Genomic DNA, 24697 nt, shown 5'->3' with positions numbered 1-24697 from the left:
GGAAAAACGGTTCTGGCAGTGGCAGGGACCAGAAAAGGAAACAGAGAGGAACTGAGAAAAACACAAGATGATATGTCTTAGAGCAGAGGTGGGAAGCCTGTTCTCTGTAGAAGGCCTCTATCCCTTGGGTTACAAAAATGTGTGCATCAGAGCGTGTGTAAAAACAAAGGTGTTGGCGAAAATAACATACAAGACTGCATTTCATTACGGGCCTGCAAAAATGTGTGCCTTAGTCAAGACTGCATATAACAGCGTGTTTATCGGGTGAAATTTACACTGGAGTGCTGATGAATTTTCACGACTGTGGTTTTTTAAAAGAAAAGAAATGGCAATGTGGGGAATGGAATTTCAGACTGGGAAAATGAGAAACTGAGAGAACAAAAGCTGACAGATCATTCTGTCCCTATCACGAACCTAGCTTTCTATACACACACACATACCAGCTTCGTATTTGACAGATGGTGCTGCCGGTAAATTGAACTCTGATTCAGTAGTCTCTTTCGCTTTGAATTCCCCTTGAAACTGAAAATCAGCCGTCACTGATTCAAGGTTGCTGACTGAGATGAGTGGTGGAAAGGAATGTGGCCTGTAAGGTCACAGCAGAGTTTATTTAACCCTTGCTCTGTCCCCTGCAGGACCTTGCTTGCTCTGGGCTGCCATGTGGGGATGGCAGATGAGAAGGCTGAAGAGAACCTCAAGAAGACAAAGCTCCCCAAAACGTAGGTGGGCTGGTGGCTGCCTCCAGGCAGATGCCAAAGTATAGCTCTGAATGTGTGTGTGTGTTGGTTTGCTGGCAAGGTTACCTTCAATCGCCCCTCTGACATTTGGAAGGGTCTGTAGCTCAGTGATGAGCACATCCTCTTCTTACATAAGAGAATAATAATAATAATCGCCGAAGAATGGATGCTTTTGAATTCTGGTGCTGGAGGAGACTCTTGAGAGTCCCATGGACTGCAAGAAGATCTAACCTATCCATTCTGAAGGAAATCAGCCCTGAGTGCTCACTGGAAGGACAGATCCTGAAGCTGAGGCTCCAAGACTTTGGCCACCTCATGAGAAGAGAAGACTCCCTGGAAAAGACCCTGATGTTGGGAAAGATGGAGGGCACAAGGAGAAGGGGACGACAGAGGACCAGATGGTGGGACAGTGTTCTCGAAGCTACCAGCATGAGTTTGACCAAACTGTGGGAGGCAGTGGAAGACAGGAGTGCCTGGCGTACTCTGGTCCAGGGGGTCACGAAGAGGCGGACACGACTAAACGACTAAACAACAACAACAAATAATAATAATGATGATGATGATGATGATGTTATCATTTGTACCCCACCCATCTGACTGGAGAAGACCCCTGCTGGATTGGGCCGGTCACCCATTTAGTTTAGCGGCCTGATCCCACAGTGGCCAACCAGTTGCCCATGGGAAGCCCTCTTGTGATTCCTAGAAACTTGTGCTGGTGAAACTCGAAAAATTAGAATATCGTGGAAAAATTCATTTATTTCAGTTATTCAACTTAAAAGGTTATAATTGTGATGATCATGGCCTACAGCTGATGAAAACCCCAAATTAACAATCTCAGAAAATTAGAACATTAAATGAAGTCAGCAAAACAAGGATTGCAAATAGAGCAATATTGGACCCCTGAGAAGTAGAAGTGTATCTCGCTTTGCATGTCATGAGTCTATCTCATATATTAGTTTCACCTTTTAAGTTGAATTACTGAAATAAATGAACTTTTCCACGCTATTCTAATTTTTTGAGTTTCTCCTGTATTCAGACATTGCTGCTTCCAACAGTTAGCCATTGTGCCTAAATGCCACTTACCCTCTGTGAATTTATCCAATCGTTTTTTAAAACCACCCAGCTTAGTGGCCACCACCCCATCTTTAGAGGGTCAAGTTATGTACAGTTTCGATCCCTAGCATCCCCTGTTAAAAATTGCTAAGAGACTTCTTCCCAGTACTGTGTTGTTGCCTTTCATTGGCATAAGTTTAAACAATACAAAGTCATCCAGATACATTAATAATCCAAACACGTAAAATATATGAAAGACTAGTTCTTGGTGCTACCTGATACCCATAGACAGAGTCTGTTCTGCCTTAAGAGTGTTACAAAATGCAGACTTGCGGCTTTAGCCAGCTGCCCATCCCTTTGCTCTGTTTACCATCCAGAACACAAACGTGCAAAGAACTGGCTTTGGTGGGAGTGCTTGGTGCAGAATTATGAATTGCAGCCCTGGCTATGCAATGTTGCCTTACCATTGGAGACGGGACAGCTGATTTGCTGGCCTGTTTCCCCACCAAGCAGATACGGAATTGTTTATTTGTCCGGATGGGCAAATGAGCTGGTGAAGGCGAGGGGAATGCTGTCCCAAATAGCTCAGTGGCTGTGAATAGGTGGAAAGAAAGGCTTTGGGGGGCATTCGCCTTGCTCTAAAGCCCTGCTTTGATCCTCTTGACAGGTACATGATGTCCAATGGCTACAAACCAGCGCCACTGGATCTCAATCACATCAAGCTAACTCCAGCCCAGAACACCCTGGTGGATAAACTGGCAGAGAATGGGCACAATGTCTGGGCAAGAGATCGCGTCCAGCAGGGCTGGACCTATAGTGTTGTGCAGGTATGGTATACCAGTTGGCATGAGAGCGATGCTTAGCAAAGCAGCCACCTGGCAGGGTTCTAGGTGACAGGGGAGGAAGGAAAGCTGAAAGTCAAACCAGAGGTAGCCAACTCCCATCTCTTGCGGGGACTCAATTAGTGCCAGCGCCTTCTGTCAAGAACTTGGGTGTAACCTTCGACGCCTCCCTTTCCATGGAGGCGCAGGTTGCAGCCACAGCAAAGGTGGCATTTTTCCATCTCCGCCGTATTAAGCAGTTGGTCCCTTACCTTTCTCGCCCTGATCTGGCCACAGTGATCCATTTGACGGTCACCTCCAAGCTTGATTATCGTAACTCGCTCTACGCGGGGCTGCCCTTGAAGCTGACCCAGAAACTCCAGCGGGTGCAGAATGCCGCGGCAAGGCTCCTTACGGGGTCCTTGCTGCGGGATCACATTCACCCAGTGCTTTACCAACTGTACTGGCTCCCGGTGGAGTACAGGGTCAGGTTTAAGGTGCTGGTTTTGACCTTTAAAGCCCTATGCGGCCTAGGACCCATGTACCTACGGGACCGCCTCTCCTGGTAAGCCCCGCGGAGGACCTTAAGGTCTGCAAATGACAACATTTTGGAGGTCCCAAGTCGCAAGGTGGTTAGACTGGTCTCAACTAGGGCCAGGGCCTTTTCAGTACTGGCCCCGACGTGGTAGAACGCTCTGTCACCAGAGACCAGGGCACTGCGGGACTTGACATCTTTCCGCAGGGCCTGCAAGACAGAGCTGTTCCACCTGGCCTTTGGTTTGGACTCAGTCTGACCCTTATGTTTCCCTCCCCTTATGGTTTTGATCTATGGGCTATTATTAAAATGAGGCTGCATTTTAAATTGTATTTTTAACCTGTATTTTAAATTGTTTTTCCCCCTCCCCTATTATTTTTTTATTGTAATTTTACTGGTGTTAACCACCCTGAGCCCGGCTCTGGCCGGGGAGGGCGGGGTATAAATTAAAAAGAAAAGAAAGAAAATGTAATGGCATTTGTGTCACACGAGTCAGATGTTCTGACTTAAGACAGAAAGAGAAGCTGTGAGCCAGGATTCCTGAGTCGTGTTCTGCTCCTTCCACCTTTCTAGTCAGGCATACTTTGTTCAACATAAAGGATACCTGTGTTTATGTTGTGTGGCGTATACCAGGGATGGGGAACCTTCTTGGCTCCACCCATCCAACTTTCCTGCCTGTCCTCTGATGTCATGATGACGTCAGGTGACTAATAGGGGTGCGATCCAGTCCACCCATCAAAGCTGAGCTGTGGGCTGGGAGAGGGATCTGCTTCGACAGCACGTTCCCTGCACCGGTGAAGCAGCACCCGGCAGGATTGATCCCTCCCTTCACCCACCCATCAGTTGACATCACCTGTGGATGCCAGCTGATGGACAGGTGGGTGTGGTTTGTAGCTGTCAAATGTCCCTTATTTGAAGGGACAGTCCCTTATTCCAGCGCCATGTCCAGCTGCTGTCCCTTATTGATGGATGTCAATGATGTCCCTTAAATTTCAAAGGAAGCAGCTCCTCTCCCTCCCTCCCTGCCAGCCAGGGAGGAGGGAGGCTCCAACTGTGTTGCTTGGCTGTGTTGCTCACCCAATAAGAAGTCTAAGAACGACAGGGAGGTGGAGCTTGCATGCCTTGTGTGTGGCTAGTTAATGCAAGCTGAGGGGGTTTTTTAAATGTTGGACGCCATTTTGTTGCACGTGCTGCTGCAAACGTTGCAGTGCAAAGCCAGGCCGGGGAGCCATCTTAAGTTGAGGCTCCATAGGCCTTGTGGTGCATGTGATTCAGATTCTATTCAGTTGAACCTCTGGTTACAAAGTTGGTTGGACAGTGTTCTCGAAGCTACCAGCATGAGTTTGACCAGACTGCAGGAGGACAGGAAGACTGGTGTGCCTGGAACAGGTGAGGCTGCAGGTCCCTTATTTTGGCTGCTGGTCCCTTATTTTCAAGGCTGCTGGTCCCTTATTTTCAAGGCTGCTGGTCCCTTATTTTCAAATCTGTAAGTTGACAGCTGTGGGTTTTGGGAAACGGGCCTATCTTATGTGTGTGTTTTGTGCTGTGCCCTTCTTAGGACATCAAAAACAAACGCAACCCCCGCCTGGTGCCCTACAGCCTGCTAGATGAGCGGACGAAAAAAACGAACCGGGACAGCCTGCGCGAAGCGGTCCGCACCCTAATCGGCTATGGATACAACATCGAACCACCAGACCAGGAAGCCAGTGAGCGTCCTTCTGCTTCCCTGAGTTTGCTCTTCTGCCAGTCTTAGTGGGAGAGCTGATAAGAGCAAGGCAGTACAGCTAGGAGAGGCACAAAGGCCTGTCTGGCTAATGAGACAGTTATCAAAAGCTGTTCTCTCGGTGCCTTTGGAGCCTAGGTGGTTGGTGGCTGGGGGCAGAGCCTTTTGGGTGGTGGTGCCTCATTTACGGAAAACCCTTCCAGAATTATTTGTTCGATGCCACCTCTCCTCTCTTTTCAATGACAGCTTTAGATGATTTTAGTTGCCTGGGCATTTGATGAACTCATATGAAGCTTCTTCTGTTTATTTATTGCTGCTATACAATTGCAGGGATATTATAAGCAACCTTTGAGCTGGAAAGGCAAAGGTTTAGAATGTTTTCAGGTCATATTTCAAATAAATAAATGCGGCAGATTGTGCTACCTGAGACTGCAGAAGGGTGGAATTGCAGGTTTGCTTTTCCTGTATTTTTTTAAAAATCTCCTTATGCACAAACCCCCCAAATTTAAAGAGGAGGAATTCTAACTCAGCTTTCTTCCTGGCATTCTAGTTTTCTAAGTGCATTACCTTTCTGCTTGCAGAAAGCTGGCACGCAAAAACAAGTTTAAGCTAAAATATTGTCCCTGACATGCTGGTGTTCCAAATATGGGGAAGTTCTGATGTCAGGGAGAACAATCTGGACTCCCATCTGCAGCCTGGAGTTGTACAGTCTCAGATACTCAGGGCTATGTGATCCATCTGAATGTGTGACTGGGCTCTCTGCCTAGAGGAGAGTGAACAGAACAGGGTGCCACAGCCTGTAGATCTGTAAGTAGGCAACATCACCACTGTATCTCCTCACTTCTTCCTGGGACTCCTCAACAGGTCAGGAGCTGACCAAGGGCCGATCAGAGAAGGTCCGCATTTTCCGCGCCGAACAGTTCTACGCAGTGAAATCAGGCAAATGGTACTTTGAATTTGAGGCCGTCACAACGGGAGAGATGCGAGTAGGGTGGGCACGACCCAACGTGCGGCCTGACGTGGAACTGGGAGCGGATGAGCTTTCCTACGTTTTCAACGGACACCGGGTGAGTCAGAGGGGATGAACTACGGCCCCATTTGCACCATACGTTCAAAGCTCTGTGATGCCACTTTAGAATAGAATCGTAGGATTGTAGCGTTGGGAGGGACCCCGGGGGTCCTCTAGTCCAGCCCCCTGCGGTGCTTTCAACAGTCGTGGCTTCCCCCAGAGAATTCTGGGAGCTGTAGTTTGTTAGAGGCACTGAGAGTTATTAGGAGGCTCCCTGTTCTCTCGGAGGTACTTTTTCTAGAGCTGCTTGGAAGAGTGACTGACAGTTAAAACACTCTGGAAATTGTGGCTCTTTGACCTAGGCCTAGGGGCCGGATCTGGCCCAATCATATTCTAAATCCTGCCCATGGACGGTCTGGGAATCAGTGTGTTTTTACATGAGTAGAATGTTGTTATGTACTGAAGTTCTCATCCTGGGCCAGCAGGGGGATACTGTAGATAGTTCAGGTCCACATATGCAAATAAGGGATCGAAAGTGACGTTCAGTGATTGGATAGTTACAGAAAGTTGTTACAGTTACGTTGTAGTGGAGCTCTATATAAGCAGGCTGGCTGAACCCTTCAGTTCAGTTCTGGCCTGGCCTGTGAATAAACAAGAGCTGTTTGAAGAATCGCTGTGTCGTCTGATATGTTCACCCACAACTTATCACTGGCGAAGAGAATGGGAGCGATTTAAAATGCATCTCTGGGTTATTTGTGAGGCATAGGAATTCATTCATTTTTTCCCCCAAAATATAGTCCAGCCCCCCACAAGGTCTGAGGGACAGTGGACCAGCCCCCTGCTGAAAAAGTTTGCTGACCCCTGCTCTTTGAGGTGAACGGGGTCTTCCAACAACTCTCCACACCCTTAGCTCCCAGAATTCTTTAGGGGAAGCCATAACTCTTTAAAGTTACATCATGTGGTTTTAAAAGTGTGTCAGACGTGGTCCAAGTAAGACTATTCCTCCATTTAGTTCACTGTTGTCCACACTGACAGGCAACAGCCCTTCAGAATTTGGGTCTCTCCCAAATGCTACCTTAAGTTGCCGTTCAGGGTCTTAACAAATGGCAGGTCCCACAATTCCTTGGGGGAAGCCGTGACGACTGTTTTAAAGTGCTGTCGGAGCTCTTTAAATGTATGCTACACCCTTAGCTGTCAAGTGTCCCTTATTTGGCGGGACAGTCCCATATCCCAGCGCCATGTCCCGCTGCTGTCCCTTATTGATGATGTCCCTTAAATAAGCTACTGAAGGTAATGGGGCCCTTTCTATGTCCAGCTGTCCTTTGTCAACAACAAATTGTTGCTGTTTTTTTGTGTTGAATATATGCTATATGGTAATTTATAGGACCTAATAGGTATCTAAAGCCATTTGCACGCAACAAAATATGTATTTTATCAAAGTAATTGTTGATCCCTTATTTTGGCTGCTGGTCCCTTATTTTCGAGGCTGCTGGTCCCTTATTTTCGAGGCTGCTGGTCCCTTATTTTCAAATCTGTAAGTTGACAGCTATGGCTGCACCCCCCTCATCTTGGGGGGTGGATCCCGCTAGCCAAGTCCTGCTTTGTGTCTCCCCTTCCTGCTACCTGTTACCTGATCCTTCCCCCTTTTCCAACCTCTTATCCTTCAGGGCCAGCGCTGGCACGTGGGCAGTGAGCCTTTTGGCCGGCCGTGGCAACCGGGGGACGTGGTGGGCTGCATGATAGACCTCATCGACAACAATATAATGTTCACGCTCAATGGGGAGATGCTGATCAGCGATTCGGGGTCGGAGTTGGCCTTCAAAGATGTTGAGATCGAGGACGGTAAGTAGAGGACTCAGGTTCTCTCTCTTTTCTTTTTTGCTCATGGGCCACATGAAGAACTTGCAGGGTTTCTTTGTCAGCTACAAGGAGAATAGAACACTCCAGTGCAGTGGTTCTCAACCTGTGGGTCCCCAGATGTTGTTGGACTACAACTCCCATCATCCCTGAGCTCTGACCTTGCTAGCTATGGGGTGATGGGAGTTGTAGTTCAACAACATCTGGGGACCCACAGGCTAAGAAAGGCTGCTCTAGTGCATGGGTAGGCAGACTAAGGCCCGGGGTCCAGATCTGGTGGTTTACCAAAAAGCGGTTTACCAAAAGTGGTCAAGATATTAACTGATATACATGAAATTTCATATATAGCTATATAATCCCTAGCGTAGTAAGATAAGACCTTTTGGAGCCGGCATTTTTTAAAAAAAGTTTTTTATGAACCACTCTAGTAGGACGCGGGTGGTGCTGTGGGTTAAACCACTGAGCCGACGGCTTGCCGATCAGAAGGTTGGCGGTTCGAATCTCCATGACGGGGTGAGCTCCAGTTGTTCAGTCCCTGCTCCTGCCAACCTATCAGTTCGAAAGCACGTCAAAGTGCAAGTAGATAAGTAGGTACCGTTTCCATGCGCTGCTCTGATTCACCAGAAGCGGCTTAGTCATGCTGGCCACACGACCCGGAAGGTGTACGCCGGCTCCCTCGGCCAATAAAGCGAGATGAGCGCTGCAACTCCAGAGTCGGTCACGACTGGACCTAATGGTCAGGGGTCCGTTTACCTTTACTTTTTTACAACCTTAGCATAGAATGGAAGGCCTCACAGCATTAACACCCCAACAGATCTTGCCTCCACATTAAGTTCCCAGACCATAGCTCCGGGTACAACACAGAGTAAGGCAAGCCTTTGTGTCTCCAGCTTCCAGCATCCCGCAACCCCAGAGACATCTGCGATTGGACTTAATGGTCAGGGGTCCCTTTACCTTTAGTAGGGCAGTAATTGTTCCTTGATAATTTGTTACCCCCCCTTCATGATGGTACCTGGGGCAGATTTCCCCGCCGCCCCCCATTCCTCCATCCCTGGATGCAGAACTTAGCACCCAACCCGGTACCAAATTCTGTGCTTGTGTCTTTCCTTGAGCCGTGCAATGATTAACATTAATCCAAAGCAGCTCTGGGACAGACAGATGGGCTCTAGTGATGGGCACCAAGAAAACTGGGTTTTTAATTTCCTCCACCTGTGTGGCTTTGCAGGTTTCATCCCGGTGTGCAGCTTGGGCTTGTCCCAGGTGGGGCGCCTCAACCTGGGCCAGGATGTCAGCAGCCTCCGCTACTTCACCATCTGCGGCCTGCAAGAAGGCTTTGAGCCCTTCGCCATCAACATGAAGCGGGACATCACCATGTGGTTCAGCAAGAGCCTGCCCCAGTTCTCCACAGTGCCCACGGAGCACCCGCATTATGAGGTGAGCTTTGCCACGCTTGCGCGAACTGAGGCCTGGGGGGAAAGGGACACCCCAGAGAGACGGGATTTGTAGAGCGATGCCTGCAGAGAACATTCTAGAACATTCTAGAACATTCTAGAACATTCTAGAAGCCCAGTTTGTGAGAAAAAGAGCGAACACCTCCTTCGCCTCACTTCAGAGGGCATTCTTTGGCAGAATGAAAGCTTGGAGGGTGGGAATGTGAGGGAACTTGAGGAATTATTATTTTTTCAATTTTTTAATTTAAATGCTTTATTATTCATTTTTTTATATATTTATACGTTTTATTAGTTTTTTTTACATATCATTTCCAACAATCATATAGCATAACTTCTTATCTTATACAATATTTTAGACTTCCGTCAACACCTCTGATGATTTTCCGTTCTTTATCACTTATTCTGCATTTCTTAATTTCTCTTTTACTCTTCATTATCATTAACTAATAATTCTCCTCGTAGTCTTTCTTGAAATATTTCAAATAGTCCTCCTTACAGAACATCTTGCAGTCCTACTGGCGTAATCTGTTCATTACAATTGCTTTTCAAATAGTTCATATATTTACTCCAGTCTTCTAAGAATCTCTGGTCCCGCAGGTTTCGAATCCTTCCTGTTAATTTATCCAATTCTGCATAAATACTTTATTATTCAGTTTCCCTATATATACAAGACACAGACATCTTCATTTCAGTCATTCCAATAAAGATATCACAAAAGATACATACAATTTCAACCTTGTGCTTTCTACACGAACCTTTGACTTCTCCATATTTTCCTTTATATTAAACATCTTGCTTTAATTTATCATTACTATTTTGTAAAAATTCTCTTTTCTATTTTGATATCGCATTCCATCTTACGTTATTTTAATGTGGTTTTTTAAATTGATTTATCATCAACCGATGTACCAAACACATAACCATACAAAGCAATAGCAGAACCACACACAGAGAATATTCAGTTTTTAAAAAAGCAAATTGCACAGATGTGGTAACATAGGACCAAAATTATAAGGGGAGCCTATATAGCCCAGTCATAATGAAGAGTGAGTTCACGGGGTGGTGAAACCTACCGGAAAAATAAGAAATCAAGATAACAAACTTTTTATAAAAGAATGGAAATCGTTTGTTGAATATTTACAAACAAACTGCAAACAGATAAGATAAGAACACTGGCAGGATTATTGTAATAACCTGCAGTTTTATAAGAGTATATATTTAAAGTGGATGAATAAATGTAACAAATTAATTTGGATATGCAGGAGATATAAAAAAATAAATTTAAGGAACCGCAGAAAGAGGGGGAAGGAAGTCAGGTTTTGAAATGTCAAAATGACTGTGGAATCATTGAAATGTATAAAACTGAAATTCATAAATAAAATAAAATAATAAAAAAGTGAGTCACTGGAGGAGTGCTTATATGGCTGTCCCTATTTATATATATATAATTTTTAAAAAAGGACCAGTGAGGAAGATAAGAGGGAGGTTGGTTTCTGAGGTAAATGTAAGGAGAGACAGAGGAAGATTCCAGGCTTGTTGCCTCAACATGGAGAGACAACGTGAGGGAGAAGGCCCTTAAGGTGTATGACAAAGCCATGTTGGTGAAAAGGGATCAGGACCTTGGAGGATAAAGGAGCTGGTGTTGTTATGGAGCTCCAGAGAGAGGCAAATAGTGGCATGCACAGAGTGGGCAGCGGTGAGGAGGCAGGGGAGAGAGGGAAGCCTTGGCTGTGTCTGAGGGAAGCAGCCATGTCTGCTTGGCAAGAGGAGCGCTGAGCCAGAGCTACCAAGGGGATACTACTACTACTACTAAAAGTAAAGGTAAGGGACCCCTGACCATTAGGTCCAGTCGTGGCCAACTCTGGGGTTGCAGCGCTCATCTCGCTTTACTGGCCGAGAGATCCGGCGTACAGCTTCCGGGTCATGTGGCCAGCATGACTAAGCCGCTTCTGGCAAACCAGAGCAGCACACGGAAACACCGTTTCCCTTCCCGCCGGAGCGGTACCTATTTATCTACTTGCACTTTTTGGGGTGCTTTCGAACTGCTAGGTTGGCAGGAGCAGGGACTGAGCAACAGGAGCTCACCCCATCACGGGGATTCGAACCACCGACCTTCTGATCGGCAAGTCCTAGGCTCTGTGGTTTCACCCACAGCGCCACCCGTGTCCCACTACTACTACTACTACTGTTACTAATAATAATAATTAATAATACAGTGGTACCTTGGGTTACACTTCAGGTTACATATGCTTCAGGTTACAGACTCCACTAACCCAGAAATAGTACCCTGGGTTAAGAACTTTGCTTCAGGATGAGAACAGAAATCGTGCAGAGGCGGCCCAGCGGCAGAGGGAGGCCCCATTTGCTAAAGTGTTGCTTCAGGTTAAGAACAGTTTCAGGTTAAGAACAGACCTCCGGAACAAATTAAGTACTTAACCCGAGGTACGCTGTAATATTTTATTTTTTGTACCCAGCCCATCTGGCTCGGTTTCCCCAGCCACTCTGGGCGGCTTCCAACAAAGATTAAAAATACATTAAAATGTCTCCATTCTAATAACTCTGGTATTTTATCAGTTTTCCATTTTTTTGCCACTACGATACTGGCATCTGCGGTTGCGTAAAGGAATACATTCCTTTTATCCTTAGGGATGTCATTTTTTTTTTTTAAATGGTTGGTACTTTCTGAGGGCTCATCTTGACTTCCTTTTTGTGCCGCGTTTCTAGGCACAGAACCAGGTAAGGATGTGGATTTGGTTGCAGGTAGTCTTGTGTGAAAGAGAAACCGTAAGGTGAAGCCGTGCCGCCCTGTGCTCCATTTTCAGGTGTCCCGGATCGACGGCACCGTGGACAACCCTCCGTGCTTGAAGTTGACACACCGGACGTTCGGCTCGCAGAACGCCGTGGTGGAGCTCCTCTTCCTTCGGCTCAGCATGCCCGTGGAGTTTGACGAGAAGTTCAAGGTCACGGCCGGCACCACTCCCCTCACGCACTCCCTCACCATCCCCGAGGACGAGGTCAAGGACGTCGACCTCGACTCGGAATACGAGCAGCTGAAGAAGACCGCCAGCCCCAAGGAGGCCGAAGAGGCCGAGAAGGAGAAGCAAGGCCCCGCTCCGCCAGGCGCGCCTAAGGAGCCCCCCAAGGAGGCCGCCAAGGCCGAGAACGAAAAGGATGCTTCGACGGAAAAGGGCAAGACCAAGCGAGGGTGAGGGCTGGGTTGGGGCATGGGGAGAAAAAGCTTCTTGCCCGTTGCAGGTGCTCGCCTGGGGTGAGTGGGGAGCGCCCCGCCGACCTCAGATGGCTTTGCTTCAGCACCTTCCTGCCTATGTTATTACAACAACAACAGCAACAATAATAATAAATTTTATTTATACCACACCCTCCCCAGCCAAGACTGGGCTCAGGGCGGCTAACAACCAATAATAAAAACAAGTTGATTGAAATGCAACTTAAAAACAAGGTTAAAATACAACATTAAAACATTAAAATGCAGCCTCATCACAGGGGGAAAAAAGAAAGAGGGGGAAGGAGTCAAATTGGTTCTAAGCCAAAGGCCAGGTGGAACAACCCTGTCTTACAGCCCCTGCGGAAAGAAATCAGATCCTGCAGGGCCCTGGTCTCATGAGGCAGAGCGTTCCACCAGTGTTGAAAAGGCCCTGGCTCTGGTTGAAGCTAATCTCACTTCCTTAGGGCCCGGGACCTCTAGGGTGTTGCTATTTATGGACCTTAAGGTCCTCCGTGGGGCAGACCGGGAGAGGCGGTCCCATAGGTATATCCTAACTTTGTTCCAAAGAGCATGCAGCAGCATGCTTGGCTTCCCATGAGATTGCTGCCTCATCCCTCCCTCCCCCATTTAATTCAGATTTACCCTTTATGTGGCACGTTGGTTTTATATATCGGATTTTCTGAAGGAATGGCAAATCTCTATCAAATGGGAAGAAAATATAGGATGGCCTTCCAAACCAACTGCTTAAGGCGATTTTTAAAACAGTTAGAAGCACAAAAGCGCAGGTCATTGTTTTACTTTTAAACCACATTTTCTGCAAGTAAATTTGTGCTCAAAGCAGTTCAGAAACTAAATGCAGCGATGCAATAATTATACACCGTGAACCGTATAATGTCGCTGTAACACAACACTAGAAAATTAATCATCATTAGTTAGCGGCTCATTTGACATATAAAAACTTGTAACTAAACAGTACAGCTCACTAAAAGCTCAAGTCAACAATTCCATGAAGCAGCAGTTGTTTTGGGGGCAGCAGCTCCTTTCTGAAGGCTCCTAGGGCTGGAGGGTGGGGTAAGCCTAGCGGGAGTAAGCCACCCCCTGGTGTCCAGCACAGAGTCACTGACCCCCTCACTGCATTTAAAAGAAGGCTAAAACCCTAACAGGTGGACATTGGTGTTTAAGACCCATTTGTCCTACTAGGAAATCCTGTTTGAACAAGCATGTCTTCAGCTGTTTCCGGAAAGTGCAGTTAGTGAGCGCTTGTCATGTCTGAGGTAAAAGGTAAAGGGACCCCTGACCATTAGGTCCAGTTGCAGATGACTCTGGGGTTGCTGCGCTCACCTTGCTTTATTGACCAAGGGAGCTTCCGGGTCATGTGGCCAGCATGACTAAGCCGCTTCTGGCGAACCAGAGCAGCGCATGGAAACACCATTTACCTTCCCGCCTGAGTGGTACCTATTTATCTACTTGCACTTTGACGTGCTTTCGAACTGCTAGGTTGGCAGGAGCAGGGACTGAGCAATGGGAGCTCACCCTGTTGTGGGGATTTGAACCGCCAACCTTCTGATCGGCAAGCCCTAGGCTCTGTGGTTTAGACCACAGCGCCACCCACGTCCCTTGTCGCGTCTGAGTGCTATTCCACAGAACAGGGGGCAGCCAACCTAAAAGCCCTGTTCTGAGTTACTGCAGAGTTCAGTTTATTTATTAAAGTTAGGAACTTTTAGGAGAAACTACCGGACTTAGAGCATGACTGCATGTGGTTGGTACTGTGCAAAACATGCATGTGTAAGCAGTGACAAGGCCCCAGTGCGCTGCTGCGTGAAAGTGCCCCTTGCGTGTTTAACAGTGTGGTCCAATGTGGATTAATTCAGAAGTAAGTCCTATTCAGGAAAGTAATACACTTTAATCCAAGAAAAGCAAAGATGGCAGCCTTGGAGAGAATGAGGTCTGATTATTTGGATGCAGCGCCAGCTTCTGTTTCTGACCATGCTCCCTCTCTCCCACGTCTCCAGTTTCCTGTTCAAAGCTAAGAAAGCCACCACATTCATCAATCCTCCTCCAGTCGTCCCCACCGTCCCTCGGCTGGAAGAGGAGGTGGTTCCAGATAATCGAGATGACCCCGAGATCATCATGAACACCACAACGGTAACAAGGACTTGGCTCTCTGTGAGGCTTGGCATGCAATCTCTTGATAGAAGCAGAAATTCCTTCTTTACTTTGGGTTGCTCAGATGTGCTTTGCTACGTGTCGAGGGCATCTTTTTTCTGGATGGAGCTAAAGCACAATTCACGGACCAGTTTCAGAGCATGTGGCCTTCTCCCAGAAATGGGATGCTTGGGGAAATGTTTTGAGTTCAAAAATCCTGCACATAGCTCCTCTCTTCCTTCAACTTGCACCAAAGGAGCAATTGCTTCTTAGCTTAAGCTACCCACAGTTTGTCATTAGTCCTTTCTCCTTACAGTACTACTACTCAGTTCGGATCTTTGCGGGCCAGGAGCCTACCTGTGTGTGGGTAGGCTGGGTCACACCTGACTACCACCAGCACGACATGAACTTTGACCTCACCAAGGTGCGCAATGTCACTGTCACCATGGGTGATGACAAAGGAAACATCCACGACAGGTGAGAGCTAGCCGGGTTCCCTTTGCCTTGTGAGTCTGTCATAAACATTTCCTCAGGCCCATGTCGTAGTTGATTGGGAGTAAAGGTTGAAAGGAGGTCTCACAGAGATAAAACAAGGACATCAAATGCTCATCCATAAATGTTTATAAAAGGACTGATTTGTAGCCTTATTAGGCTTTACCGACTGATGGGGTCTGCATTGCTCCCAAGAGGGAGGAAGGAAGTCAAATGACACTGAGGTTGATTCAGAGAAAGAGTTTATTCTGCTCTCCAGATAGCAGAAGGCACTTGCGTGGTCAGTCCACAGCAAGTCCAAAGAAATGAGAAATTTCATGCAGTATATATATCCTCCAGGCACCCTCTCCCTCCTTCCCCAGGAATCCAACCACGTCAGCTTATACATGCAGGTTGACATCACAGATGTTCCTGCTCTGGTGCTCTTAACCATAAAAGGGTGTTCCTCTTCCTGTACTCTTGACCATAAAAGGGTGTTCCTGTTCCTGTTCCTATACTCTTATCTTGAAGCAAGAGGTCACCAACTCCTGGCGCTGTTCCCGGGTGGCTGACAAGTTCTGTGCCTCAGTGTAAGATAAGACCCAGATGCGTCATCCCTGCACCACTTTGGAATGGACAAGGCCATTCATTAGGCGTCACGGACTGATAAAGGAGAGAGCTTTGAGCACTTGTTTATACAGCTGGGTTTTGGCTCAAGAGCTCATGTTAAAGCAATTTAGAAATGCTCCCTTGGAGAAGGAAAAAATGCGGATTTTGGGGCCCGTTTCAGACTGACTGCCCAGTCAGGTTTTAGGTTTTGGGAACCCATTCCTTCACTCCGCCAAAAGGATGAGCACAAAAAGAGGCTACAGACAAGAGGGGTGATGGGAATTGCAGTTCAGCAACATGTGGAGGGCACCAGGTTGGGGAAGCCTTGTTTTCCAGGGCTTAGTGGTACCTCAAGAAGGTTTTGGTCAGAAGGACTCTTCAACTGTTTCTCCCTTTCGTAGTATCAAGCGAAGCAGTTGCTACATGGTGTGGGGAGGGGACTTCGTCTCCAGTACCCAGCAGACTCGGGTCAGCACCGTGGACCTGGTGATTGGCTGCCTCGTTGACCTGGCAACAGGCCTCATGACCTTTACAGCCAACGGGAAAGAGGTCAACACTTTCTTCCAGGTGAGTGGGGCACCTTCTGGGTGGAACACATTTTTCAGGACACTGTGGGGTACAGAGAGGTGGTCATCATACAGTGCATATTTAATTTAAGGAACTTGCCACCACAAGGTGTGGGGATGGATGCTGGCTTTAGATAGTCTTTAAATGGGATTATAAAGTAGATGTGAAACTGTTGATAAGGATAATGCAACCTCCATTTTCCACCTCCAACCACCAACACCGGAGACACACAAGAGGGGAATTGTTGGCTGGAGCTTCTACATTCTCCTGTGAGGCTTTCAGAAAACAGTCCTCTTTCTGGAGCGTGGTCAAGGGTGCCTGCTATATGCACCTGCCATGTTCTGAACCGATGCAAGCTTCAGCCAGGTTGAAAGTTGCCAACCCTTCCAGCAAAGGTTGTGAGTGGACAATATAATCCTCTGTCTCCAGACTACATCCTCCAGGCTTGTGGAGAACTACGGAGCCTTTAAGGCCCAACACTCTGCCCTAAAGGCGGGCAAGTCTCCTCTGTCCCATACACTGCCAGACTGGTGATGTGCAGTTGGAAGCATCTGGTTCTTCATGGGAAGGTGCCTGTGAGGGTTCAGGCTCTGACTCAATAGATTTCTCTGGGGGCTCCTATCCCTCAGCCTGAGGCACAATGGGCTCCCTTTCTTCCACAGTCAGCTCTGAGCCCTAAACTTGACCTGGTTCCCTAACTCCCTTCCAGGTTTCCACCTTGTGTCTGGATCGCTGCTAGATTCAGGGGCTGTGAAACCACCAATGTAAAGGCTCTCCAACACCACAGACTTAAACTACTTTACCTGGTGTGTCTGATTTAGCGTAGTGGCCAAAAATGTCAGGTGTATGTGCATGTCAGAGACTGCAGGACCAATACTCTCTGCTTGAATGTATTTACAAAAAATAAACTGCCCCAAAATACTTGATAAAAGCTGGTATATATAATTGTTTTAAATACATTAAAAATAAACAAAACAAAACAAAAATTCCTTCCAGTAGCACCTTGAAGACTAACTAACTTAGCTGGTCTCTAAGATACTACTGGAAGGTTTTTTTTATTATTTTTATTTTAATTTATTTATTTTGTTTCGACTATGGCAGACCAACATGGCTACCTACCTGTAACTAAAAATAAACAAAATATTGACCTGACTCAGCATCCTGGCAAGAGGGTACTGGGCATCCTTGCAATGCTACAATTCCCAGCATTCATTGGGAGAAAAAGTTACAAGTTGAAACCTTTTTCCTATGTGTTTTACTGCGTCATCTTACACACCTGTCGCACTGCAGGTGGAGCCAAACACGAAGCTGTTTCCTGCTGTCGTTGCCCTCCCAACAAGCCAGAACGTAATCCAGTTTGAACTGGGCAAGCTGAAGGTAAGGCCCAAACAGCCAAATAGTATTGTTTTTGCACACATCCCAATCACCGAGCCATGAAGGACTCTAGGGGCTCCAACCCTTATCCAGGATTCGGTTTCCTTGAAATGAAGGTGAATGGAGACTATGGTGTCTTCAGGATATATGGTTGCATTTGCACATCAATACAACCTTATCAGGGCATATTGGTGGCGCTGTGGGTTAAACCACAGAGCCTAGGACTTGCCGATCAGAAGGTTGGCGGTTCGAATCCCCACGACGGGGTGAGCTCCCGTTGCTCGGTCCCTGCTCCTGCCAACCTAGCAGTTCGAAAGCACATCAAAGTGCAAGTAGATAAATAGGTACCACTCCAGCGGGAAGGTAAACAGCATTTCCATGCGCTGCTCTGGTTTGCCAGAAACGGCTTAGTCATGCTGGCCACACGACCCGGAAGGTGTACGCCGGCTCCCTCGGCCAATAAAGCGAGATGAGCGCTGCAACTCCAGAGTCGGTCACGACTGGACCTAATGGTCAGGGGTCCGTTTACCTTTACTTTTTTACAACCTTAGCATAGAATGGAAGGCCTTACAGCATTAACACCCCAACAGATCTTGCCTCCACATTAAGTTCCCAGACCATAGCTCCGGGTACAACACAGAGTAAGGCAAGCCTTTGTGTCTCCAGCTTCCAGCATCAGCCCAAACCTTCTCACAAACAGCACCCACCTGCTCTTCTCCATCCTAGGATCACATGGCATCCAGCCAGATGAGGTGGGAGAAGGCCCATCCTTTTGTTTCTATAGCAACAGGGCAACTTATTTGGACATATAAACGGAAGTACTTAGCTAGCCGGCTGAGGGCATTATCTTAACAAAGAAACAAGTCTGACTGGTTCAGTTGCTTCTTCTGCCAGATTCTAAACCGCGCTGCATACTGGGTCACAGGCTTGGAAGGGAGCCACAGATATCCAAACTGACCTCCCCTCAAAACTATAACAGTATTTTAGAACGGAGGGAAGCTTGCAGTTGTGACATGCAGAGTGACCACATTCTTCTGTCTCCCTTCTCCTCCCCTGGCAGAACATCATGCCCATCTCAGCTGCCATGTTCCGCAGTGAGCGGAAGAACCCAGAACCCCAGTGCCCACCACGGCTTGCCATTCAGATGCTGACACCGATGACCTGGAGTCGTATGCCCAATGAGTTCCTGCGGGTGGAAGTTGCCCGTTTCAGCGACCGGCATGGGTGGATGGTTGAGTGTACAGAGCCTAACATCATGATGGCCCTCCACATTCCAGAGGAAAGCCGGTGAGTCTCCTATAAGCCCCTGTAGGAATTACAGCTCAGCTCGACCAAGTCCTAAGGCAGGTTAGCCATTTCAGCACCGTGGAGAGCTCCTAATGAGCCACTTGCTCCCACAAAGGGCTGGAAGAAAATGGAGACCTTTTGAGCAGATCTCCTCCCGCTCACCTTTCAGAAGTCACATGCCCACTGTTCATTTGAAGCAGGGGGCTCTCTTGGTAGTTCCACCACCTTCAGAAGTTTGGGGTAGTGGTGACCCTGGAGAGGATGTGGCAGCCCTAAGTCGTGGAATTCATTCCCTACAAAGGTGCATCTGGCACTATTAACTATACACCTTTTGGCCTAGAACTTGCCAATCAGAAGGTCGGCGGTTCGAATCCCCACAACAGGGTGAGCTCCCGTTGCTTGGTCCCTGCTCCTGCCAACCTAGCAGCTCAAAAGCACGTCAAAGTGCAAGTAGATAAATAGGTACTGCTCCGGCAGGAAGGTAAACGGCGTTTAAGATTATCATCATGCGTAGTTACAGACCCATGTTAAGCCTATTATATTAATAATTCACCCTTTGCATCTGTTTTGCTCTATTTTGTTTTCAACTTATACTTCCCTAAAAAAATCATAGGGAGGTATATAATAATAATAATAATAATAATAATAATAATAATAATAATAATAATACAGGGAATTGTAGCTCCATGAGGGATAAACAACACTTCCCACGACTCATTTGGAGAAGCTATGTGCTTCGAAAGCACGTCAAAAGTGCAAGTAGATAAATAGGTACCGCTCCGGCGGGAAGGTAAATGGCGTTTCCGTACGCTGCTCTGGTTCGCCAGAAGCGGCTTAGTCATGCTGGCCACATGACCCGGAAGCTGTACGCCGGCTCCCTCGGCCAATAAAGCGAGATGAGCGCCGCAACCCCAGAGTCAGTCACGACTGGACCTAATGGTCAGGGGTCCCTTTACCTTTACCTTTATGTGCTTTAAATGTAAGGTGTAGATGCAGCCCTAGGCTCAGCTGTCTTGTGGAGAACTAGAGCTATTTCAAAAAGATGGTGCCCAGGCCTGGAGGACAGGGCACTTCCTGCCACGCAGTGCTCTCTCATTCCTCTCTTCTGACTCCCCTTCGCAGGTGCATAGACATCCTGGAGCTTTCAGAGCGCCTGGACCTGCTGAAATTCCACTCGCATACCCTGAAGCTGTACTGCGCCGTCTGCGCCTTGGGCAACAACCGGGTGGCGCATGCGCTGTGCAGCCACGTGGACGAGTCTCAGCTGCTGTACACCATCGAGAGCAACCACCTGCCTGGCCTTCTGCGCAGCGGATACTACGACCTGCTCATTGGCATGCACCTGGAGTCTGCCAAGCGCTCCCGCCTCATGATGAACAGCGAGTTCATCGTCCCCATGACGGACGAGACCAAGAGCATCACGCTCTTCCCGGCCGGCACCAAGAAGCCCGGCCTGCCCGGGGTGGGAATGAGCACCTGCCTGCGCCCGCCGCTGCACTTTGTGGACACCTGCTTCGTCAGCAACAGCAAGGAGCTGTACCAGCTGAGCCCGTCCATCCCCTTGGACGTGCTGAAGGTGAAGGCCATCAACATGCTGACCGAGGCCGTCCAGGACGGCGGGCAGCACACCCGCGACCCCGTCGGGGGCAGCGTGGAGTTCCAGTTCGTGCCGGTCCTCAAGCTGATCTGCACCCTCCTCATCATGGGCGTCTTCGAAGACGAGGACGTGCGCCACATCCTCAAGATGATCGAGCCGAACGTCTTCGTGGAGCCCAAGGAGGAGGAAGAGGCAGCAGCGGATGCTGAGGAGGGAGGGGAAGAGCAAGCGCCCACGGCGGAGGAAGAGGAGGAGATGGCGGCAGCGGAGGAAGAAGACGAAGAGGGGGCGGAGAAAGAGGCCGGAGGGGGGAAGAAGGAAGATGTGGAGGGAGGCGAGAAGAGGGAGCTGAAAGCCATCGAGGCCGGGGAAGCGGAAGCCAAGGAGGATGAGGAAGCGTTGGAGGAAGGCCTGCTGCAGATGAAGCTTCCTGAATCTGTCAAGCTGCAGGTAAAGGGTGTGGCTTTGGGGTTTTGTCCCTCCAGATCACCCAGCCTCTGTGGTCCTTCAACAGTGGCTTCCCAGCCATCTTATTCCCACTGTCAGAGTCTGTTAGCTCCATTCCTTTTTTTAAAAAAAAGATATTTATTAGAATTTTACAAAATGAAAAAAGAAAAAAGAAAAATACAAAGTAAAAATAGATAAAAAACAATTCCATCTTTCCATCACTTTCTTTCATTTGCTTATTTCCCGGACCTCCTCACACCTCCCTTTTAGTATTCCAGTTCAATTTGTTAGTTCAGCAAATCCTTCCCCTCTTTGTTTATCCTACTCTTTAATCTTAAAATAATATGTAACATTGAATTTTTGACTCTTAATAGCCCATTTTTTTCATACTCCTTATAGCGTTATAGCTAAAAACCACATAACTTTCCATCCAACATCATTTTAACATTCATTAATTTTACAATATTTCTGTAGGTAGTCTTTAAATTTCTTCCAATCTTCTTCCACCGACTCTTCTCCCTGGTCTCGAATTCTGCCGGTCATTTCTGCCAGTTCCATCTAGTCTATTACTTGCATCTGCCATTCTTCCAGAGTGGGTAGATCTTGTGTCATCCAATACTTTGCAATAAGTATTCTTGCTGCTGTCGTAGCATACATAAAGAAAGTTCTATCCTTCTTTGGCACCAATTGGCCGACAATGCCGAGAAGGAAGGCCTCTGGTTTCTTCAGGAAGGTATATTTAAATACCTTTTTCATTTCATTATAAATCATCTCCCAGAAAGCCTTAATCCTTGGGCACGTCCACCAAAGGTGAAAGAATGTACCTTCAGTTTCTTTACATTTCCAACATTTATTATCGGGCAAATGGTAGATTTTTGCAAGCTTGACTGGTGTCATATACCACCTGTATATCATTTTCATAATATTCTTTCAGGTTAGCTCCATTTCCTGTCCAAACAATGGACCACACACTTTTAACGGGATCAAGGGCATCTTGTTCTTGACATCTTGACTGGTCACTTTAAGAATAGGATGCTGGACTAGATGGGCCATTGGCCTGATTGATAACGGCTCTTCTTGTGTTCTAGGGAGGAACAAAAGGAGCATGAGGTGAACACTTGTGTTTGGATGGGTGTGAGGTCTTCATGTGTGAGATTGAATGGATGGTGGCTCTAGCTGTTGTGCTTCTGTGACCATGTGAGAAAGCAGGAGTGTGTTTTGGGTTGTACCCAACTGAGTTTTAACTCGGAGCGGATGCGCTGAAATTAATGAACATTCTATTTCATTCCACTGGGTCTAAGCTCAGTTGGAGACAACCCTCGTTGGGTTGGCTCTGGCTCCACTCATGGGCTGCCCACTTTTAATGGGGAAGGGACATCTTGTCCTCGTGGCCACTGTGAGAACAGGATGCTGGACCTGATGGCCATTGGCCTGATCCAGGGCTCTTGTTATGTAACATCCTGAGCCAGCTCTGTGAGCACCGGGTCACCCTGAAAGACCCATCTCTGTGTGGTCCACCTCCTTTGAGCCTACTCCATGTCCCATCTCCAGTTGGTATGTACATTTGTTGTTGTTTAGTCGTGTCCGACTCTTTGTGACCCCCTGGACCAGAGCACGCCAGGAACTCCTGTCTTCCACTGCCTCCCACAGTTTGGTCAAACTCATGATTGTAGCTTCGAGAACACTGTCCAACCATCTCGTCCTCTGTCATCCCCTTCTCCTTGTGCCCTCCATCTTTCCCAACATCAGGGTCTTTTCCAGGGAGTCTTCTCTTCTCATGAGGTGGCCAAAGTATTGGAGCCTCAGCTTCACGATCTGTCCTTCCAGTGAGCTCTCAGGGCTGATTTCCTTCAGAATGGATCGGTTTGATCTTCTTGCAGTCCATGGGACTCTCAAGAGTCTCCTCCAGCACCAGAATTCAAAAGCATCCATTCTTCGGCGATCAGCCTCCTTTATGGTCCAGCTCTCACTTCCATACATCACTACTGGGAAAACCATAGCTTTAACTATACGGACCTTTGTTGGCAAGGTGATGTCTCTGCTTTTTAAGATGCTAAGCCCCAAACCTCCTCCTCTCTCCTTCGCAGTCCTTTCCACCCAGCCCTGGTGACTGTGGCTCCTCCCCCCATTGTGCTGACTCCTCTCTCCCCCTCCCTCCCTCTTCCCACAGATGTGCAACCTGCTGCAGTTCTTCTGCGACCGCGAGCTGCAGCACCGTGTGGAAGCCATCATCGCTTTCTCGGAGCGCTATGTGGACAACCTGCAGACCAACCAGCGCCAGCGCTACAACACCCTCATGCAGGCCTTCACCATGTCCGCCGCAGAGACGGCCCGGCGCACCCGAGAGTTTCGCTCCCCTCCTCAGGAGCAGGTACTGGGGAGGGGGCAATGGGGAGAGCTAAAGGGGGTGGCTAGGCAGGGCTTCGGCCAGTGAAGAGGTACAACTTCCTGTAATGCCCCTATGTCAAAAGCCGATAATATTCTCACACAGCACTCCAGAATATTATTATTCTTTATTATTTATTGTATAATACTTTCACTGACCACCTCGCTGAGGAAATCCCGGGTAAGTTTGAAAGCCATGGCGCTAGCCTCTGATTGATATAGCAGAAGCAAATTGATATAGCAGAAGCAAATTGATATAGCAGAAGCAAATTGATATAGCAGAAGCAAATTGATATAACAGAAGCAAATTGATATAGCAGAAGCAAATTGATATAACAGAAGCAAATTAAGTTTCATTTTGGGATTCAGAACATAAGCTGGGAGCCTGAAGGGCCCTGCCCTGCTTCTCTCCACCTGGCTTGGATTGGGGCCTGACAGGCTCCATAACGGAGTGCTGCTGCTGCTGCTGCTGGGCAGAAAAGGCTCCATTTTTGTTTTTATTTTTTATCTATGTCATTTTAAATTGTGATTGATATTACAGTGGTACCTCTGGATGCGAACGGGATCCGTTCCAGAGCCCCGTTCGCATCCTGAAGGAAACGCAACCCGCGTCCGCACGTCCGGCGATTCGCCGCTTCCGCACATGCGTGTGACGTCATTTTGAGCGCCTGCGCATGCGTGAGCGGTGAAACCCGGAAGTAACACGCTCTGTTACTTACGGGTCGCCGTGGAGCACAACCCAAACATGCTCAACCCAAAGCTACTTCAACCCGAGGTATGACTGTAATGCTGTATTAGATTTAGATTTTATGATTTATGTGCAAATTGTTTTCCATTTGGTTGGTACTTTTTATTTGTTTTGTTTATTGTTTATGACTTTTGTTATGTTGGTAATTATGTAAATCTTGTCATGTTGTAAGCCGCTTTGAGCATTGTTTTCACTATGGAAAGGAGGCATACAAATAAAATGGTGAATGATGAATGAATGAAGTTCTCACTGTCAGTGGCCTACAGTGCAGCACTTGATGTTTTGCTGTTCTGCTAAATTTCTAATGCACAGCCTTTCCCAACCTGATGCCTTCCAGATGTGATGAGCTGTAACTCCTATCAGTCCCAGGCAGTGCAAAACATCTGGAGGGCACCAGGTTGGGGAAGACTGGCATAGTACATTCCACAGGAAAGGCCCGGATTCTCTGCTTAGCAGCATTCATCACTTAACTCCAGCATGATGCTAGGTCAGCCTTTCTCAACCTGTGGGTCCCCAGATGTTGTTGAACTACAACTCTCCCATCACCTCTAGCTAGCAAGGCCATAGCTCAGGGATGATAGGAGTTGTAGTCCAACAACATCTGGGAACCCACAGGTGGAGAACCGCTGCGCTAGGTGCTGTATGGAGCATGGGA

The 24697-nt window shown here is 47.7% G+C and overlaps 1 protein-coding gene across 16 annotated transcripts in view; it reads left to right on the top strand.

Annotated features, from left to right (window-relative positions):
- RYR1 (ryanodine receptor 1) overlaps positions 1 to 24697 on the top strand; it is a 210868-nt gene that overhangs the window by 76210 nt on the left and 109961 nt on the right. For all 16 annotated transcript variants that reach the window (XM_077932307.1, XM_077932302.1, XM_077932316.1 and 13 more), the window contains 14 exons: positions 636 to 719; positions 2458 to 2617; positions 4705 to 4852; positions 5734 to 5936; positions 7546 to 7720; positions 8961 to 9169; positions 12009 to 12391; positions 14425 to 14557; positions 14874 to 15034; positions 16039 to 16204; positions 17495 to 17581; positions 18639 to 18865; positions 19988 to 20912; positions 23080 to 23280. In XM_077932307.1, the coding sequence (XP_077788433.1) occupies positions 636 to 719; positions 2458 to 2617; positions 4705 to 4852; positions 5734 to 5936; positions 7546 to 7720; positions 8961 to 9169; positions 12009 to 12391; positions 14425 to 14557; positions 14874 to 15034; positions 16039 to 16204; positions 17495 to 17581; positions 18639 to 18865; positions 19988 to 20912; positions 23080 to 23280 (3262 nt within the window). The remainder of the gene's footprint in view (positions 1 to 635; positions 720 to 2457; positions 2618 to 4704; positions 4853 to 5733; positions 5937 to 7545; positions 7721 to 8960; positions 9170 to 12008; positions 12392 to 14424; positions 14558 to 14873; positions 15035 to 16038; positions 16205 to 17494; positions 17582 to 18638; positions 18866 to 19987; positions 20913 to 23079; positions 23281 to 24697) is intronic.

This window comes from Podarcis muralis, chromosome 7 (genome assembly GCF_964188315.1).
Source record: "Podarcis muralis chromosome 7, rPodMur119.hap1.1, whole genome shotgun sequence".
Classification (NCBI taxonomy): Eukaryota; Metazoa; Chordata; class Lepidosauria; order Squamata; family Lacertidae; genus Podarcis; species Podarcis muralis.
Note: the sequence above shows the minus strand (reverse complement) of the source record. Positions and strands in the feature narration are given on the sequence as shown.